We start from the raw sequence: 20,347 nt of genomic DNA on the forward strand, positions 1-20,347 counted from the left end.
TAATAGCATGACGAGACACATGCCGTGTCAATATGGAAGCATGCATGTATATATATATGTAGAATACATTTATAGAAACTACCTGTAAAGAAAACTAATATAATATTGTTACTGTGATGGCTTAAGTATAAATTCAAAGCTAACATTTTGAGAACTATATAACACACTCAATACAATGTTAGCTCCATAATGAAATATAATAGTTATCAAAATCAATATTAAGTGAATATAATCACAACAATCCTTAACAACCTCATATATATGATAGCGATTCAGAAGTAGATTGTTGGGTTGCCATATTAGGAGCAACCAATAAAGGTCTTGGAGGCATTTGCAAGGAGTGAATGCTGCCTTCTAACATCTCCAAAACTCTACTCATTGTAGGCCTATCTATGGGAGATGTTTGAATGCACCATAAACCTATCATAGTCATTTTCTTTTCCATTTCTTCTTCTTCTTCCTCCATCAAACTTTGTCTCATTCTTATACTCTTACTCATTTCAATATTCTTGAATACCCAATTTGGAAAGTACATTTCACTATCATCATCGGATAACAATCTTGAACGGTTAGGATTATTTCTTATTCCTCCCAATACAAGATCAAGAACTAACATCCCATAACTATACACATCAGATTTGTACGACACGATTCCAAATGCAGGACTAAAAACTTCTGGTGCGATAAATCCAGCTGTTCCTCGAGTTCCTAACATTGAAATTGCACTCACTTTTCTTTTGCAAAGCTTTGCAAGGCCAAAATCAGAGATTTTAGGGTTTGAATCTTCATCCAAGAGAATGTTTTGTGGCTTTATATCAAAATGCACTATCCTTGTACTACAACCACAATGTAAATACTCTAATCCTCTTGCCACACCTGTCACAATTCTATGAAGCATTTTCATCTCATGATTGTGACTTCTTGACATGAATCTATCAAGTGATCCATTGGCCATAAATTCATAAATTAGAGCTGCTTTCCTTGAGGTATAACAGAACCCTAAAAGACCAACTATATTGACATGTGAAGTTCTACTAATACTCATAACTTCATTTATGAAATCTTCACCATTGGCTTTCGATAACTTTAAAACTTTTATGGCTACAAGAGTACCATCAAGAAGTTTGCCTTGATAGACAATGCCATATCCACCTTCACCTATTTTTGTTGAGAAAGAGTTTGTCATTTTCTTTATCTCTGAGTAATGGTATCTCTTTGGTCCATAGTTTATTATGGAATCTATACCATACTTTTTTCTATTGGATATTGATGAACTTTTGGTTGATAGCCTTTTTCTTCTACGAATGTATATGATCATAATGCAAAATAATATTGCAATAGCCGAACCCAAACCAACACAAACACCTGTGTAAAAAAAGTGCTTGTTAAGTCTAAATCATCCATGCTTTAGCCTTGAAAGTGCTCCAATTAATTGTAAATGCAATAATTTATCATTTCATCATACCAATGACAACCTTCAAGTTTCGATTTCCATCTCGATCTCCTGCATTTCAAGAAAATTCATTGTTAAGTATACTGAGATGCCATATCGATCATTTTTATTTCTATTGTTAATAAACAATTTTTATGTCTGTGTGGTTGATAGCCCATAATTAGTATGCTTGTAAGCAATACTTTGTTTTTTCATTATTATTACTATTCAAAAACTATTTTTAATGTGATCTATTAGCAATCATTTTTTTATGTGTGTTGATAGACTATTTTTAGATGTCAAACATTGATTAACATCTAACTGCTTATATTATTGCATATGTCAATGGTATATTAGTTAGTGATACAATGTTATAATTAATATTTTTTGGGGCTATTTTAAAGAATAATATGAACATGCAAACAATATAATCACCATAAAGGAAAAAAGAAAGGGTAAAATATTATTGATATGCTATTTCTTAAAACTATACATATGGTGTATCTTAGTGATAAAATAAACAAATAAGCATGCTACTCTCTCATCTAATATATAAACCGAAAGAGAAATTTAAATGACACCCATATATATATATATCTCTTTTTGAGTAATAAACTTAATTTAAAGAAAGTGGTATAAAATTAAGGGGTTTTTTCTTTTAAAAAATATAACAAAACGACAAAATATTTAATCAACAATTTCGAAAACAGAAATGCCTACAATAGAAAATACCAAAAATGCCCCACAATTAATTGACATCCAACTAGCTTAATATATTTAGTAAATGATCGTTTAGATTTTACTATTCTTTCCACGATCGTTTAGATTTGATTGTAAACAATTTTTTTCAAGATTCTTTGTACACAATCTTTAAATTTGACTATTCTTTGATACACGATCGTTTAGATTAATAGTTTAAATTTAAGTAGTCCAATCTAAACATTTTTTTTAAAGATTTTTTGGTAGATGACCGTTTGATTTGATACACGATCATTTAAGATTTTTTTCAAAAAACATATAGTACATGATCGTTTAGATTTAATTATTTAAATTTGAGTAGCCAAAGCTCAACGGTTTTTCTACGATCGTTTATATTTGGTACATGATATTCCAACAATCTTTTTTCATAATCTTTTATATTTGACACACGATCTTAAACAACCAAATATCGGTTTGAAAAAAAGATTAAAAAAAAATAGATCATTTACATTTGGTACACGAACTTGAACCAAATAACAGTTTGAAAAAAACTAAAAGAAAAATTGCAGATGAAGAGAAAAAGACGATGGAAAAGAAAAATTGCAAAAGAAGGAGATGGAAAAAGAACGGCAAAAATCAATATTTAGTAAAATTGCAGAAGAAGAGAAAAAGATGATGAAAACAAACAAAAAAAATGGCAGAAGAGGAAGATAAAGAAAGACGATAAAGAGCAAATCTAAAATATTTTTTTAAAAAATGACCAGTATCATGGTTTTTTTATTTTGTTACACAAATAGTAAATATTTCACAAATTTGTTATATTTATGAAAACTAGCCAAAAACTAATTGAAATATTATGTATATTCATATTTTCTTCTATTCATATATACACTTAATAATTTGAAAAATTGCATTGACAAAAAACATTTAGAAAAAACATTATCTTTTTTGCATAGTACGAATGACAATTATGACAAACATTTAGAAAAAAACGGTCAATGATATCTCTTTTTTGCATAGTGCGAATATGATACATATGACAAATAATTAATGATATTAGACGACTATCAAACAACTATCATAGGGTTATCGACTTTTAAATTTACTAATTTTATAATTTAGAAAATGTAGTAACATGAGCCTTATTAACATAAAATTCTTGCTATTTTTACCATCGCTCCTAATAATTTATTAACATGTAAATGATTATTCATAGATGTCAATTTCAAATTCTATACAAATATACCTTTTCTTTTTCACTACAAAATATTTGGGCTTTGATCTCAATGAAAGAACTAAAAACGAAGGTAAAATGTCCTTTTCCTAAGATAAAGTAAAAAAAAAGTTAATTTTCATATATATAAAACATGTAACAAAATAAAAAAAATTATAATATTTTTATAAATTACAAGTTTTCTTTTGATTATTGTGGATGAATTTTTGTACTTTTTCTTCTCCTTTTTTAGGTTGTTTTAGAATTTCTCTTTTTCGTCCTCTCTCATCTTTTCTTTCTTTTTTCAGTCATTTAAATTTTCACTCGTTAAACGATTGTATATCGGTCTAAACATCTTGAACGAAGATGGGTATACGATCATTTAGACTTTTATCGTATTTTTTGAAAGAAAAAAACGCTGGTCTTTAATGTGGTTTTTAGGTGGATTCTATCCTTTATTCTACCCACACCCCCAAGCTTCCTTCAAGGTTTATTTCCATTTCCTTTTCTTCAATATGTTCTGTTCTTTTTGTTGCTCTTCCTGGATCTTCACATTCATTTTTATTTTACTTAATGGGTCGTCTCAGGAATTGATAACGGGCTTCTTTATATTACACATAGTATTCGCTTTATTGCTCTTGTTTGTTGTCACTGCAACTTCTTTATGTGGTTAGTTGATGCTGTGAGTTTTTTTCTTGACTGTTATGCTATTGATGTTTAGTTCCTTTATGTGAATAACTTTACTAATTATGCTGCATTCGAGGTTTTATTCTGTTCTTGAATTTCAAAGATTATATTTCTCAGCTTCTAGCTTCCATATGATGTTCTTCACTTTTTCCCTGCCTCCTTTCATGGAACTCTTGTGCAAATTTTTTTCAAGTTTCAACTATTTCCTTCTTTATTCAGGGTAGTAATTGAAGAATGCTTAAGGGAGGTTGTAGAGGAAATAAAAAATTGATAATAAAACAACATTCAAATTTAAGTTGTGGACTAAAAATAAAATTTAACTTAAAAAGAAATGGAGAATACTTCCCCGCGGACATCTCTAATTAGGACGAAGATCAGGTCAAAGTTTCCGAATTAGGGCTACATACCCGGAGGAGATGACGGAGCTCCACCGGCCTGAAGATTCCTACAAGCTCCGTTGTCAATAGAATCGCCCACTCGACAATAGCAAGTTGGTGATATCGCCGCAGTTGAAGAGGTTGCCTGCAGGAGCTGTATAAATCTAAGGAAGTTCCAAAGACGAAGGGAAGGGAAAAGGCAAAGAAAAGAAGGAATGAGGAAATTGGGGAATCCATGGAAGAAGAGAGAAGAGATGGGTGGGTGTTCCATTGGAGTAAGAGAAGAGAAGTCATTGGTATTGGACTGTGTGAAAGTTGACCTACAAAAGATGAGAAAATTAAGAAATATGAAAACTAATAAGAAAATGAGATTTTGAATAGACATGTTTTGATGTTTAATCATATTTTGTGGAATGTTGACTTGAGTTTTGTTGTTGCCTGTAGAGGGGAGAACATATTTTTTTTCTCTTTTTTAGATTTGAAACCATTTTTTCATGGTTTAAAAATAAATACACAATCGTGTGCATATGATTTAAACTATCACTTATCATAGTCAATATGATCGTTTATCATGATCAACGCGATCGTTTAGATTTCAAGTCATTTTTCGATCATTTAAAAAGAACTACATGATCATATGAATTTGATCTACACAATCGCTTATCATAGTCAACTTGATAATTTAGCATGGTAAGCATAATCATTTAAAATTGAAGCATTTTTTCCATCGTTATAAGGAAATACACGATCGTGTATCATGACCTAAATGATCAAAACCAAAATTTGAAAAAATTTATTTACGTAGACACTTGTAAAAAGATCTAAACCAAACACCTAAATATTTAAATTTTAAACTCATTTTAAAAAAAAGTGTATTATATTCTTGAAAAGCATTATTTCCATAGATATCCAAACTCACTCTTAATCTTTTAGAAAATAGTAATCTTCATATTGATAAGATTAACTGTCACGTGCCTTAAGAGCTTTAGAAGTTTGACTCTTCAATTTTTTCAGATTTTCAATTCTTTCTTCAATTAAGAATCCTTCAAATGAATAGCAAGATCTCTATTTATGGAGATTTTTCATGGGTTTTAGGTAGGTTTAGGCCCATTTGCTTGTTGGGCTTCGATTGGGTCATATGCTGGTTGAACTTGGCATTGAGCCTATTTTCTTCTTTGGTCCAATTTTTCTATATAGAGCTTGAATTGGGTTGGACATTAGAAAATTCAATTAGTCAAATCCAATCAAATTATAATTATCACAAGTTTTGCTATCATGACATGACATGATTTAATTAGCCAAAATTTCTTGTTCAACAAATGCCTATTTTCTAGATTTGTGTACGTGTATGAGTGTGTGAATCTCGAAAACGATAAGCTGAACAAAATATATAAGTGATTTGTTTTTAGCTTTGGCTCTAGTTAATATGGAAAATTATCACACTATGCGGACATAAGTTTGATTAAAATGTTATATGAAGTTTGGAATACAACCAAATGTTAATTTACAATAAACTTTGAATTTAATTCACAATTTTTTTTGAATGAATTTAATTAGAGGATTGAGACTTAAAATTGATAAAAAAAAAAAAAAGAATATTATCCATATTTGTTTATTTATTTACTTTTACTTACTTTGAAATGGATTTATGATTTGGATAAAATTAAAAATTTATCCAACTAAGAAGAAAAAAAAAAGTTGAGGAGAACTTTTCTCTACAATTTAAAAAGAAATGAATTGTTTTTTTAATTTGAGGAGAATTTGCTTCATTACTTTTTCAACGGTTAATATTTATAAATGTAACAAAACCCAAAATTATTTAGGGCTCATGTAACAAAAAGCAAAAGTTCACGAAGTCGGTACAATATTTTCATAATTTTCAAATCTGCCCTTGAAATTGAAGATAATTCATCACTTTTCTTTCTTCTTCTTTTTTTTGATTTATTCATCTTCTCTTCCCAGATTTGTTCATCTTTTCTTCCAAATTAAACAATTTATTCTTCTGTTTAAATCTATTATTTCATTTTCACTGTTTTCGACAAGATTCTTTGAAGCTACTTCATCTTCCTCATATTCGAGAATATCAAGATCTTTTAAATATCATTTTGAAACGATCGTTTACCATGATCAACATGATCGTTTAAATTTGAAATCTTTTTTCATCGTTTAAAAAGAAATACACGGTCGTGTTGATATGATCTTCACTTACTATAGTCAACACAATTGTTTATGAAGCCATTTTCCCATCATTTAAGAAAAAAACTTCACCATCGTGTAGATAGGATCTAAACAATCGCTTACCATAGTCAACATGATCATTTAGAATTGAAGTTTTCTTCCCATCATTTAAAAGAACTACACGATCATGTATCATGACCCAAATGATCATAGATCATTTGCTTAAACTATAGTACACGATTGTTTAGAAGAAGATTACCCACACGTTCGTTTGGTTGATTAATCACGTGTTGATAAGAGTATTTTTTATATTTTCCGTTATAGGTCTGCAAGCTTTTTCTGTTTTCAAAATTGTTCTATAGTGTGTAAATGTAAAACCCACACCAAAGTTAAGAACTAAGAGGTTCAAATTTAGCCAAGTGTTCTTAACTAGGCGGTTGGGACAAAAGGAGGCGTTTTGAAGTAAAGAGTTGGCAATCAAGTTATTTTGCTAGAAAGGTTAGACAACAAGATTTGAGAAGCTTGTGTTGACATGTGATAACTTGTAGACATACAAGTTATTATGGCCTTTTAGGTAGAATAATGTGACTAAAATGTATAAGAAATGTATCAAAACACGTCACTTATATTGTAAATTTACAAATATTTAGAATAATACACTTTACATAAGCATTCTTACCCTTTTCACTCTGTTTTTAGTGTCTTAACGCTGGCTAAAGCACACAGAGACTAGGCAAGAAGACCACATCAAAACAGGAGAAGAGATTCGCTAGAAGACAATAGTGGTGGATGAAGTTGATGTGACTTGACAACAGAGGCATCTTTCGCCCTGACATGCTCAGAAGACTAGACTTTTTGCCTAAATCTGCATATAAAAAGGAACTCCATCCTTACAAAAAAAAAAAAAAAAAAGCGCGACTTCTAAATGGACCACCATCCGTACACCTGAAGAGGTAGGTAAAGTCCTAGAGAGTTGGTGGCTAGGAACAACCTTTCCACCATCTGTAAAGCATTTCTTCATCTTCTCCGGTCAGTCTATAGAGTGGAAGCTTGTAGTCTGAGTGAAGAAGATCCCATTTCACATCTTCCCTGAACTTGTGATGCCATCTCTATTATTTTCATTTTTGTATTTCTTTACATTGTAGATGTTTATATTGTACACTATGACCAAAGACTTACATTCTTTAATACAATGTATATTTATACCATTTTCAATCGATTCATGTCTCTAATGTTCATATGTGTTTGTGTTATTCGTAGTTTAGGTTTGTGATAAGTTTTAATAAGAAGCTTTGCCTACAATAATTATTTATCGCGTTAGTTGAGCTGTTACCATCACTTAGCTAGTGTATATTGCCAACTATAGAGAGAGAAAGTAGCAAGGATATAGCTAACAGGCGCAAGGAGGAGTTTGGAGACAAACTCCACCTTGGCGAGATGACTTCCATAATTAGTGTCTCGATAGACAGAATAAGTGTGGGTGTTAGGCACCAAGAGGTTGTCACCCTTAAACACGAAGCTTTATATGTCTTGTAAGTGAATTCTTCTAAATACACCATTTTTAGCTAAAGCATAGTCACTTGGATTTCAAAAGGAGAGCAAGTGTTGCATTTAAAGAATTTGAAGAGGAGCTCGTCTTAATCATAAGCTAGTTAAGTAAGTTGTATTGCATCAAGCATCTCATATAGCTTAATCACTTGATAGCACTATGATATTCCTTCACCCCGTCTTTAATACAAGTTAGTTGACGAATGCATTTCTGTCACACTCCCACCCCGAGCACCTGCTTGCTCGGCTCGAGATGTGGCATGAAGCTAACCAACATTGCTCCCTTCCTGAACAACATTAGCTGACTCTAACTACTGATCTTTTATAAAGATAAACAACTTGAGTAATTTAACACTTATGCAATGGAAACTAAGAGAAACAAACTTAAACAAACTTCTTATATTTTAAAAAGTAATCGATGCTAGATGCCATTGATTAAAAACTATACTTACAGACCAAACAAAAATTAAACAATTACATTTAACCTTATGCAAAACCATGTACATGATGATGTTTAACTAAACTAGACCCTCAGTAGCTAAACTATTCACAACTTTTGTACAGCAGACTTGGAGACAACGACCAGGCTTGTGGATCACGACATCTACTTAGAAAATGGAAAAAAACATTTGGAAATCGTGAGCTAAAATAGCCCAGTGAGTGATGCTTTTACTAAAACATACTTTCTAAAACAATTTAGTTTTAAACTTTGTCTTTAGCATAATTAAATCAATTTACTTGCTATACCATATGAAATACAAAGTGGACCCTTTAACGACCCTCATCTTGTTTACAAGGTAGACTCTCTGACGACCCTCATCTCGTTATATGCTATTTATGAGGCAGAATCCACACATTAGTAGTGCTCCATCTCGTTATAGCAACAATGAGGTAGGTAACCTACATATATCATATTTGCAGAACCATCTTCTCATAAATTTGTCCAAGTGATAGCATACATAGGTATCTACTGAATACCTCTATCATAGAAACCTTTGTGCACATGTTATATCCCCCGAAGGGTTGCTATATATATACATCTTACAGTATAGTCTAAAACATTCTAAAATCATTCTTTACTTAAATACTTATCATAAAATATACTTAACAAACATTTCAAATCTCATGCATTGGAAACATTTTGTTAAATCATTAAACTCAAATAATTCATATATCAAAGAGCATGCTTCAAACAATATCATATGTAGAAATCAATTTCAAACTCATTTTATCACTCATAGATAGTACCTTAGACCCTTGGTCTATAAATTTGTTCGACCTCCTCTTGACATGAAATAACGAGAAATAATTTCATTTAATTTCCTTTTATCATTAAAAAAATCTAAACTTTACTTAAAATTTCTCAAAATATCAAAAACATCCTAAAGACACCCATTTAGCATGGCTAGCGCACAGGGATGGGCGACAAAGCCTTAACCGTGCGCGCTGGGTTGCCATCGTGATAACCTCACACACAAGCATGTCGCGCACCTCACCTGACCACGTGTCTGGAGTCTCGCACAGCCCATTATGCACATATCGTGTCTCCAACACCAGCCTAAATACAATGCTAACCGTCTTAAACCTTAAACACCTGCCCATCTCTCCTAGCAACCCCTGACATTCGGTCAACAATCTCTATTGCCCAAAAACTCATAATTCGATTAGAACCTTACTTCTAATTTAGAGCTTCATATCTTCAAATCCATAACTCAAATAAAAATATTTTCTTTTACACACTTGCTCTAAATTGTCTTAACTTTCTTACCTCAAATTTTCATAGAAAATTTCTAAGAAAAAAGTTTTGTAGCCCTCTAGATGTTCACCTTGCTCAAAATCACATGATTTATGATCTTTCTCACTTTCTTCAACTCAAACTCAACCCACTCTTATTGATATGAAACCAATAGCCCTAATATAGAAAATATGCTCAACTTGTAATCTTTTGAAACTAATTTGAGCCAAAACGCATGAGTGGATTGTGAGAAATCTTCATCTGATGTGACCTACGACTTATATTGAAGTCTGCATGAATCTTTATTGATACCTCCTCTGACTGAAATTTAAGTTAAGCATGTAAGGACATCTAGAATCCACTCGATCGATTCCACCTATTCATCTTCTTGGCTAACCAAAATGACTAATGACCAAAGACATGCCCAAACACCAAGCCAAACCACCAACTATCCACTCTAGCCTTGTCGCAAAACTCCTAATGCATTGTCATGCTTTCCTCAGCTGGCCTCTCATCGCCAACCTAACCTCTTTGCCAGCTTCCTCACTAAGCCTAAACACCTAGCAAACCTTTCAAGCATTCTTCTGGCCTAGCCACAACCAAAACGCCAACACTACTTTGGGGTTATTTCAACCCTCTCGACCACATATCATCAAACTTGTCGCCTAGCACACCCTTCTCCTCACCTAAATAACCTCTTTAGAGGTTATTCTTCTTCATTTGGCCGCCTACCAAGACCAAAACACCTATACAATGGCCTTAGCCAAAATTTTCCTTCTCCCAACTTAATTTCTCTTTAGCTTTTAAACCATAGCCATTGAAACTTCCTTCCTTTTACCCATCATAGCATACTTATCATGACACTTCCGCAGTCCACTTCCTTGTCTCAACTTCACTTAAACCTATTCCATTTTAACTTTTGAAAGGGTTTAAGTTCAATAATGTTCCAGGGTTTACAATTTCATTCTCGTAACCATCTTCATTACTTCCACCTTTACAGAATTCTCTGCATATATAAGTAGTTATAGTTTTAACTTACATTTGTCATACTATATAATTATTCTTTTATACCGTGCCCAATTGATAAGTAGACTCTAGAACTATGATTTGATATTAATTTCCTGTGTTCGACCCTGGATTATTCTGAAAAGCCTATTGTTTCACTTATGCTTGTACTAGTATCTTTGGGAGTCCCAAATTAAATTGAGAAATGGTTCTGTTAAATTTTCCGCTGTCATGGGGTTTTATCCCTTCACTACATGCTATGATGGGTGTTCTATTAACTTTGTCTATTAGGGTCGTACCTATATGGGTGTTTTCGAGATCACCACCTTTTTATGATTGATGTGAGTTTGACGAGACCACTATTATGTTATGTTATTTTTTTTTTATTACTGATGTGAGTTCGACGGAACCACTAGCCTATCATGATATGTTTCTTTTTATGACTGATGTGAGTTCGACAGGACCACTAACCTATCATGTTATGTTTTATGAGTGGTTCAATGGGGTCACTTACAACCCCATTCTCTTAGATGTTTCCTTTGAGTGTCCCTACGGGATCACTGGATAACATGTATTCGGGAGCACGATAGTTTTGGGGTACTTCCTTATGAAATCCTAATAGAAAGTTAACAGAAACCTACCAGGACTAGTAGTGAGTCCCTTACTGAATATACGTTTATACTCATCATTTTTTATGTTTAACATTTCAGGCAAAGGTAAAAATATAGAAAAGGTGGCGAGCGACAGGAAGGATCCGTGACATGTCAAATGGAGACACAGTTTTGCTTTCGCTTTTCATTGTTTGTTTTCAGTCTTTTGAGCTTAAACATTTTTATCTATTTATTTTTATTCTTTAAAATTGTAAAACCAACTGCGCAACATGTTTTCATGGTCTTTTTAATGAAAATTTAGTTTTTCTGTTTTCAAAAAATTGTCAAAATTGTTATTTCTCTTTAAGATAATGACCTCAGCTTAGTATAAAAAGTTGGGTCGTTACACATCCCATCTAAGAGCACATAGCATGGATGGAGCATTCCTTTCTAGATCACTCAGAAAGAATGAAGTATCATAACAAGTAGGATACAAAGTTATTCTATTTTAGTTTTAGTAGGTTTTTGTATTCCTTAGAACTCAATCATTTCTCCCATTTAAGCAAACATAAGAGGACCAAAAGACGTGCACACACATATTTATATACGTATACACAACCCCTAGTGCTTCTTTAGATCATAGTAAACTATCGTTTAGATCTATCACTTATCTGTCTCTGTTTTTATGAGATAGACGAATGATCGCTTAGGTTTTTTGTACACGATCTTGTAATGAAAAAAGAAGATGAGAGATGAAGAAGAAGGAAGAAATTCTAGAAGAGGAGATAGAAGAAATCACGAATAAGAAGTGGTAATAATATGAAGAAGATGCATATGAATTATGAAAAAACAATGAGAAATTAAAGACCAACAATGGCAAATGGCTTCAAAAAAAAAAAAAAATTGTTATACGGGTCGAAAACATGTAAAATTATTATTTTACTCAAATCTCGATTTCTAACTTTAACAATAAAAAACAAATCTCTAATTTTTATTTCTTTAGATATAGAATTTGAAAATGGTAGATTGAAGTGCCAATTCAATAGCCAAACTAGTTTTAGTTGTCAAAGGGTTAAAACAAGCCGTAGCAGCAAGCAACAAGCAGCAAAGCAGTAAAATCAGCTTCCCTTCTTTTCTCCAATACCATTCAATTTTACAGCCTAAACTTTCCTTCCTTCTAACACTTGTACGATTACATCCCCTTATTATAGCGGATCTTTATGTTCACGACTAAAATAAAAAAGAAAGAAAAGTCTTCTCTGTTTTGTATGTTTGTTTTCCTCTCTTATCCAACACTTGGTTCTCGGTACCTATAAATGCAACCAAAACCTCCAAACATGGAGGGAGAAAGCTAGCATTTCTTTACTTTTCTTCATACCTTCAATAGAATTTAAATGGGCTTAGCCATGGTGATTGTTGGTCTGTTTTTACTCCTCTGTTTTTGCGCTGCTTTACTCCGACGGAATGAAGTTCGATACATAAAAAATGGATTGCCTCCTGGTACAATGGGTTGGCCTGTTTTTGGTGAAACCTCTGAGTTTCTTAAACAAGGTCCGAATTTTATGAATTCTAAAAGAGCAAGGTACTGATTAAAAATTTACTCTGTCTTTCCTTTTTCTTTTTTATTTTCTTTTGCCTTTAGATTTCTTCGTAATCTCTGGTTTTAACGTTTGCTGTCTTTTGTGAAGGTATGGGAGCTTTTTCAAATCACATATTTTGGGATCTCCTACGGTTGTTTCTATGGATCCAGAGGTTAATAGATATATTTTAATGAATGAATCTAAAGGACTCGTCGCTGGTTATCCTCAATCTATGCTTGATATACTTGGAAAATGCAATATCGCTGCCGTACACGGCGACGCTCATAAGCTTATGAGAGGTGCTCTACTTGCTATTGTTAGTCCCACCATGATTAAAGATCGTCTTCTTCTTCAAGTTGATGAGTTTATGAGATCCCATTTGCGTAATTGGGATAGCCAAATCATTGATATTCAAGAAAAAACTAAACAGGTGTATTTTAGTTTTTTAAAATACTGCAAAAATTTTCTCTGTTTTCACTCATTTTTAACGTTGTCCTCCCTCCCCCTCTCTTCAGATGGCTTTCTGGACATCTTTGAAGCAGACTACCAGTATCGAATCCGGTCCATTATGGGAATCTTTCACCATAGAATTCTTTAAGCTCGTCCTGGGCACTTTCTCGCTCCCAATCGATCTTCCAGGCACGAATTACCGTATAGGAGTTCAGGCAAGGAATAACATAGTAAAGCTATTGAGGCAGCTGATTAATGAGAGAGGAAATTCAAAGATTCAAAAAGATGACATGCTTGGATATTTATTGAGTGAAGAGAACAAATATAAACTAAATGAGGAACAGATTATTGATCAAGTCATTACTGTTTTCTATTCTGGTTATGAAACTGTTTCAACAACTTCAATGATGGCTGTAAAGTTCCTTCATGATCATCCCAAAGTTCTTCAGCAACTCAGAGTGAGTATTAAAATAAGAAAAAAAAAATTATAACTCATTGAGTTGGAAATTTGAAAAAGCTGTTGGTTCTTTTTAAAAAAATTCATTTCGAAGTTAAGAGATTTGAAATTTGCAGGAAGAACATTTAGCATTAAGAGAGAAGAAAAATCCCAAGGACCCGATCGATTGGGATGATTTTAAAGCAATGGAGTTCACTCGTGCGGTATGATTTTTTTATGTTTCTACTGTCATTTTTTAACAGTTCTTTGATGGGTTTCTTTAAAAAAAATTATCAAGATTCTAACTTTACACTGTTTTGTTTTGGAATTGTTTAGGTAATTTTTGAAACATCAAGGCTAGCTACTGTTGTTAATGGAGTTTTGAGGAAAACTACAAAGGATTTGGAAGTAAATGGTGAGTTTATTAGTACTTTTTCTTCAAAAGTATTTTGGTAACAAATTTAAACATTGAAAGGATAATGGTTCAAGGGTTTTGGTATATGTATATAAAAGTAATTTTAAAAGTATCAGTCAGTTTTAAAACAAGCTGCAAAGTTGCATGGTAGGCAAGTTTTACTTTAGAGTTATTTGCAGTAACCAATATTCATCTCCCCAAATCACTTCAAGCCTCGTTCCTGTTTTTGCAGTTACCAATTAACTTTGGGCCACTTTTTCTTTCTTTCTCTCTCTTCTCTGTTTTTTCTTTTAAGTCAGCCTTAGGCTCATAAATAATGACGGAACTTCTTCACTCCATTGGTTACAAGTGTTTTTTTCTATAAAATGAATCCAAACCTATATATAACCAAAGAAATATACAGTTTTGAAATAATATCATAATAATATCTAAAAATAATCTAATTACGTAAACAACAACAATGTGGTGAGATCAAACAAAAAAGTTTCAATCTTTAACTGTTTTATAAAATAAAATTATTTTACTTTTTACAGGGTTTCTAATTCCCAAGGGATGGAGGATTTATGTGTATAATCGAGAGATAAACTATGACCCTTTTCTCTATTCCGAACCATACACTTTCAACCCTTGGAGATGGCTGGTGGATCTCTCTCTCTCTAACTTTCTCTCTCTCTCTCTTACCTTTGTTGAAAAATGACCATTTTGCTCTTGTTTAACATTTTTCAGGACAAAAGCTTAGAGTCCCATAATTATTTTTTCCTCTTTGGCGGTGGAATTAGGCTTTGTCCTGGCAAAGAATTGGGAATTGCAGAGGTTTCTACATTTTTACATTACTTTGTAACTAAATACAGGTACGTAGCTTTCTTTTCCATATTTTATGTATTCTTTTTACTTTTAACTGCTATTTTGATATGCACATTTTTGTCAGTCTCAAATTCCGATTGTATATTTTGTTGGATACGTAAAGATAGGTATGATCCCACATGCACTAAATCCAAAATAAAAACAGAAATTGTGGTAAAGAATTTTTGTTTTGTTTTCTGTTGTAGGTGGGAAGAAGTTGGAGAATGTAAGCTCTTGAAATTTCCAAGAGTTAAAGCTCGGAATGGGTTTCACATTAGGGTTTCATCCTACTGACTCAATAAACTAATAATATATATTTAAAAAAGTAAGAGTTAGTGTGGAGACTTTGATATACAGTTGGAGATATGATGCACTACAGCTACTGCCAATGTTCTCAATATAATGCATGGGAGAGGATGTACGTACACATTCTAACATCTTGACGTTAGGGACAAAAGGAATATTTAAATTAAACTTTCAAACTCTCTTTTTCCTCTTTAAAGTATACTTTACTTTCCAACCTTTTCAATTTCAGCTTATTTAGCTCGACAAATCCAGTCTACAAACTTACAACCCTACTTACCATTGTTCTCTATTATAATAAGCTATAAGAACCAACTTAAGCATTCACAGGTCGGTTGTATATAAGGTTCTAAATATCATTGCCAATATAAATATTGAGGGCTTGATTTTATGGAAATATGAATATCCATGAAAATTTCAAATTTTTTTTATGGAAGTCGATGGAAATGGATGAAAATTGTTATAATTCATTCATGAAATTTTGATTGTCGTAGCTTATACTTACCACTACTACAAAAACGGAGTCTCTTGACATTTTTCAACTATTAAGAATTATTAGTCTTAATGGTTTTAAAACCGTCATTGAAGCCAATGTCCAGAAAGCCGAAGTTCTTGCCAATTAATAAAACGTCAAGAATAGTGACCGTTGAAGTTTTATAAACGTCAAGTATACAAATGTTCATTGACAGTTAAAAACCGTTGAGACTGTGAGTGTTCATGACAGTTAAAAACTATTAAGATTATGAGTGTTCATGATAATTAATTAAAAATCGTTAAAAGTATGAGTGTTCATAACATTTAATAACCGTCAAGAAATGTTTTTTACTTGATACGAAAAAATTGTCAAGCAACGGCTTGTTTATGACATTGAAAAACTGTCAAGAATTTACTTGTTTATGATATTTTAAAATCATCAATAATGTACTTTTGTAATGACATTTAAAAACTGTCAAGCATTTGATTTTTTTTAAAAAAAAGTTGTAATTCAATTATTGTGCTCCATAGTACCGATATAGTGGTCCAACAATAGTTTCGTAAATATATATGAACAACGATATTTATCAAATACAGTTTCAAAACTTGAACATAAATAAAATCTATCACCATACATATATAATCATTTCCAAAACTTTACATATATACGAATATTTCATATCATTTACAAAAATAATATATATAACTCCATCATATAGCCACAAATTCAACTTAACATCCTAATTAACTAACTTATTCCAAAACTATCTAGCTATAATAAATATAATCTTAAAAGTATACCAAAACAACAATGTGGTAGTGTTCTGAAGTGTTCGAATCAATTCCACCCTCCCTCCCTCTCCCCTCCTCCCCCAAATGAACAATTCTAAAAAATCCACCTGTATTATGTATACATAAAGTTTCAGAATGGGCAGCCACAAAAAAAAAAAAAAAAAAAAATCTACTTCAGAATGATAAAAAAAAAGTACTCAACAATCACATGTACGAGTCTAGAAAGTCATTAGCCAACTTAACTTGCACCTCATCTAACTCGGCTTGTGAGTATGATCTTCGTGTATCAATCTATACACATGCAAAATAAATGAATTAACTCACAAACCAAACAAACCAATTAACTCAAGTCTCAACAAATTAGATTCTCCCAGAAAAGAAAGTTATTGTTCCCTAAGTTTTAGTGTTCATGAAAGTTATTGTTCCCACAAAAGAAATAATTTGATAACATACCAAATCCGATATGACAATGCTTCCCTAGTCACAATTTTTCTCTTAAACCTCATGACGAAGTATCCACACTCAGTGCTTCCGACTTGTAGAGGACACTATATAAAAACAAAAAATTAGAATAATGAAGTATTCCTAATTGCTAGTAGTCTACAAAATACAATGAATATGTAATAAATGTATGTACTTGACTTTAATGTTCACCATAAAGTTTGTTTCGAACTTTTCTGAATGTTCTTTTATGACTGAAAGATTGCTATTGCTTTGTTTAGCCAATATTGCACAAATTTTAAAATATTGTACACACGTTAGAATCAACGTACTATATACAGATACTCAAGCAAGCCAAGAACAATGAAAACTAATATTCCTTTCCCAATGAATGAGAAATTATACAAGGAGACCACCTTTGACAATCACATTATATTTTTTCGATCTGATGCATGTAATAGGGAAAAAACATTTTGAAAGGCTGAGCTAAAAAGCCCAGTGATTGATGGTTTTATAAAACAACCATACTTTAAACATTTCATAAACATGCCATAAAATCTTTAAGAAGTCTCTTTAAACTAAACACTTTCTAACATTTAAATACTCATTTAGCTCTATATACTCTATACCTTGGAAAACATAAAACAAGATAGCAAAGTGCCTTTTGTCATATTATCCCGCTAAACCTTGATTAAATACTCGGTCTGGATAGCATAGCACATTTGGTCATACTATTCCTGTTTGAACTCAGTCAAGATAGTAGAGCACTGATCATACTATTCTTGCCTGAACTCGGTGGCAGTAGCTAAGTGGTCAACATAGTCCTATACCTTTGACTGTGCACATTGACCATCGAGAACTCGATATGTAGAGTACCATGATTTTCTCTTTAAAAACATTCTATTAAACTCATGTTTTTTTATAAATTAGTGCTTGTAAATTTTATAAATACATGCTTGCTAAAAAAGTTTCTAAACTTATGCTTTAGAATACTTTTCTAAACAACATGCTTTAACACATTTCATAAACATATTGATAAATAGAATAAGGTTCATTTAGAAGTATACTTAAATAATAGCTTGTAAAACATATTAGAAATCATTTTATTACTCATAAATCATAGGTTAAAATGATTTCAGTAAACTCATTTTTCACTCACTGATTGCAGATCAAACTCTTGGTCGATAAGCTTGCTCGATTTCCTCTTGTCTTGAAATGATGAAAAACAACTCTAATTAATTCCCTTATTCTAAGACATCAAACACAGCCCCAAAACGCTTAGAAACCTTTTTAAAATCAAAACGCATGCCCAACACGCCTTTTTTAATTTCTTAAACTCGGCCACTGCCCAAAACCTCATTCTCAGCCAGAACTCAACTTCTTCTTTAGTGTTTTATAACTTAAAATACAGAACTCAAATACAAATATTTTCTTTTACAAAGTATTTGCAAAACATCTTAATAATATTACCTCAAACTTTCAGCAAAATATTCAACTGAATGTGTCTTGTAACCTCCTTGTATAAAGAGTATTCTGTTTTTATTTGAGAATGACCTTCCTCTCTTCTTTTAACTGAAACTCATCTTTCCCTTTCCCAAACTAAACCAGCAGCCCCGATATAGAAAGTAGACTCAAAATGGAAACTTTTGAGAGTAAAACCACTCACAACGCTCAAGTGGACTGTGAGAAACTCAATATTGAAGCTAGCCTATTTATAGAGTTATTCCTTGCATGAGTACAAGTTGACACCTCATCCTTGCTTAAATCCACCGTAAACCTTGTTAAGGCATCTCCTGCTTACTTTACACCTTAAAATGCATGCTAACAAGGTTTTACACCTCACTAAAACTTTAAACCGCTTGCCCTTATCATGCCACATAGTTGTCCAAAACGCTTAGCTAACTTCCAAGGTCATCTTGCCTAGTTTCTCGCCCAGACTACATAACTCGACTTAGAAAATGTATAACTTAAAATACATAACTCTTTTGATGAGACTTCCTTCTACAAAGTTTATCTAAAATCCATTAACTTTCTTCCTTCCAAATTTCATATCAAAACACCAAAGTCTAGCCTTCTGGGAGTGCATCTTACTAAGATTCACTCAAAAATTAACCTTCTCGCATTCTTTTGTCCAAAACGCTAATTTTCTCATATCCAAAATGCTCAGCATCCTTCTTCAACATACTAGACTAAATTTTAAACTTTCAATATCAATTTTAGTTCAAACACCTAAGTGAGTTGTGAGAAACTCCTTTTTGAAGTTAGGTAAAACGCCCAACCTCTACATTCCTTCTTTCTCGCTAGCCTTAAACACTCCAAACCGTTTCTAACCTCTAAAACCATTTAGCCAAGTAAACCTAAAATTTGTAAAAAATACTATTCTTTGATACTTAACCAAAAAAAATTTACTTCTTTCAAACCTCTTAAACTCTTTGGAAAAACGACACTACCCAAAGTCTGAGTCTTATCACTTGCATGTCAAAGTAAAATTTTACTTCTTTCAAACTTTGAATTTGATTAAATGTTAAATTACCATATTGTCCTAAGACTAATTTAAATAATAACACTTGTTGAGATTTGGCAAACTTATCACTTGCATGTGATATGCAAGTGACTTATTGCATGCAAGACATCTACCCCACTGATAGTTAGTGGAATGCCAAGTGGTGAGATAAGGAAGCTTTTGCATGTAGTTTGCTTGTAAAGAGGTTTTTTTTGTAAAGGTGAGAGGTCTCTTAGTTTTGAAAATGGTGAGAATTAATTTTGTAATTAAGAATTACAAAAATAAAACCAAGAACTCTTTGATTTTTACTCTCAACAAAGATCTAAAAGTTAGGTTCCTCCAAAAAAAAGTACAATCTCTCTCTATTTCCCCCCACCATTTGAATCCCATAACTCGATTCCAAGTCTGGAGAATAGCGGGTCAACACTAGTGGTAGTCCCGACTTTGAGTTTGTGAGAAGATTGTGAAGAGTTCGTGAGGACATTACAATAAGAGAAAAGCATCAAATGTGAGTTTTTCTTTTAACCCTATCTTTGTTTCAGTTAGGGTTGATATGCATGCTTATTACTAAATTTGTTTAGTTGCGAGTAAAGTTTGTTCCTTTTTTCACTGTACATGTCTATCGTTTTCATCACCAAATCTAAAT

At 32.2% G+C, this 20,347-nt stretch overlaps 2 protein-coding genes across 2 annotated transcripts; one reads left to right on the forward strand and one right to left on the reverse strand.

The window, feature by feature from the left end:
• Window positions 1-145: 145 nt before the first annotated feature.
• LOC101205701 (LEAF RUST 10 DISEASE-RESISTANCE LOCUS RECEPTOR-LIKE PROTEIN KINASE-like 2.4) lies at window positions 146-1,444 on the reverse strand. The gene has a single exon (XM_011656081.2). The coding sequence runs from the start codon at window positions 1,316-1,318 to the stop codon at window positions 254-256; it is 1,065 nt and encodes a 354-aa protein (XP_011654383.1). The 5' UTR covers window positions 1,319-1,444; the 3' UTR covers window positions 146-253.
• An 11,414-nt stretch (window positions 1,445-12,858) lies between these two features.
• LOC101204494 (cytochrome P450 85A) lies at window positions 12,859-15,482 on the forward strand. The gene is made up of 8 exons (XM_004150466.3): window positions 12,859-13,046; window positions 13,153-13,474; window positions 13,560-13,952; window positions 14,068-14,154; window positions 14,267-14,345; window positions 14,879-14,985; window positions 15,072-15,196; window positions 15,395-15,482. Exons 1-8 carry the CDS (start codon window positions 12,859-12,861, stop codon window positions 15,480-15,482), a joined length of 1,389 nt encoding a protein of 462 aa, XP_004150514.3.
• The last annotated feature ends 4,865 nt before the right edge of the window (window positions 15,483-20,347 follow it).

This window comes from Cucumis sativus, chromosome 4, assembly GCF_000004075.3.
Source record: "Cucumis sativus cultivar 9930 chromosome 4, Cucumber_9930_V3, whole genome shotgun sequence".
Taxonomy (NCBI): domain Eukaryota; kingdom Viridiplantae; phylum Streptophyta; class Magnoliopsida; order Cucurbitales; family Cucurbitaceae; genus Cucumis; species Cucumis sativus.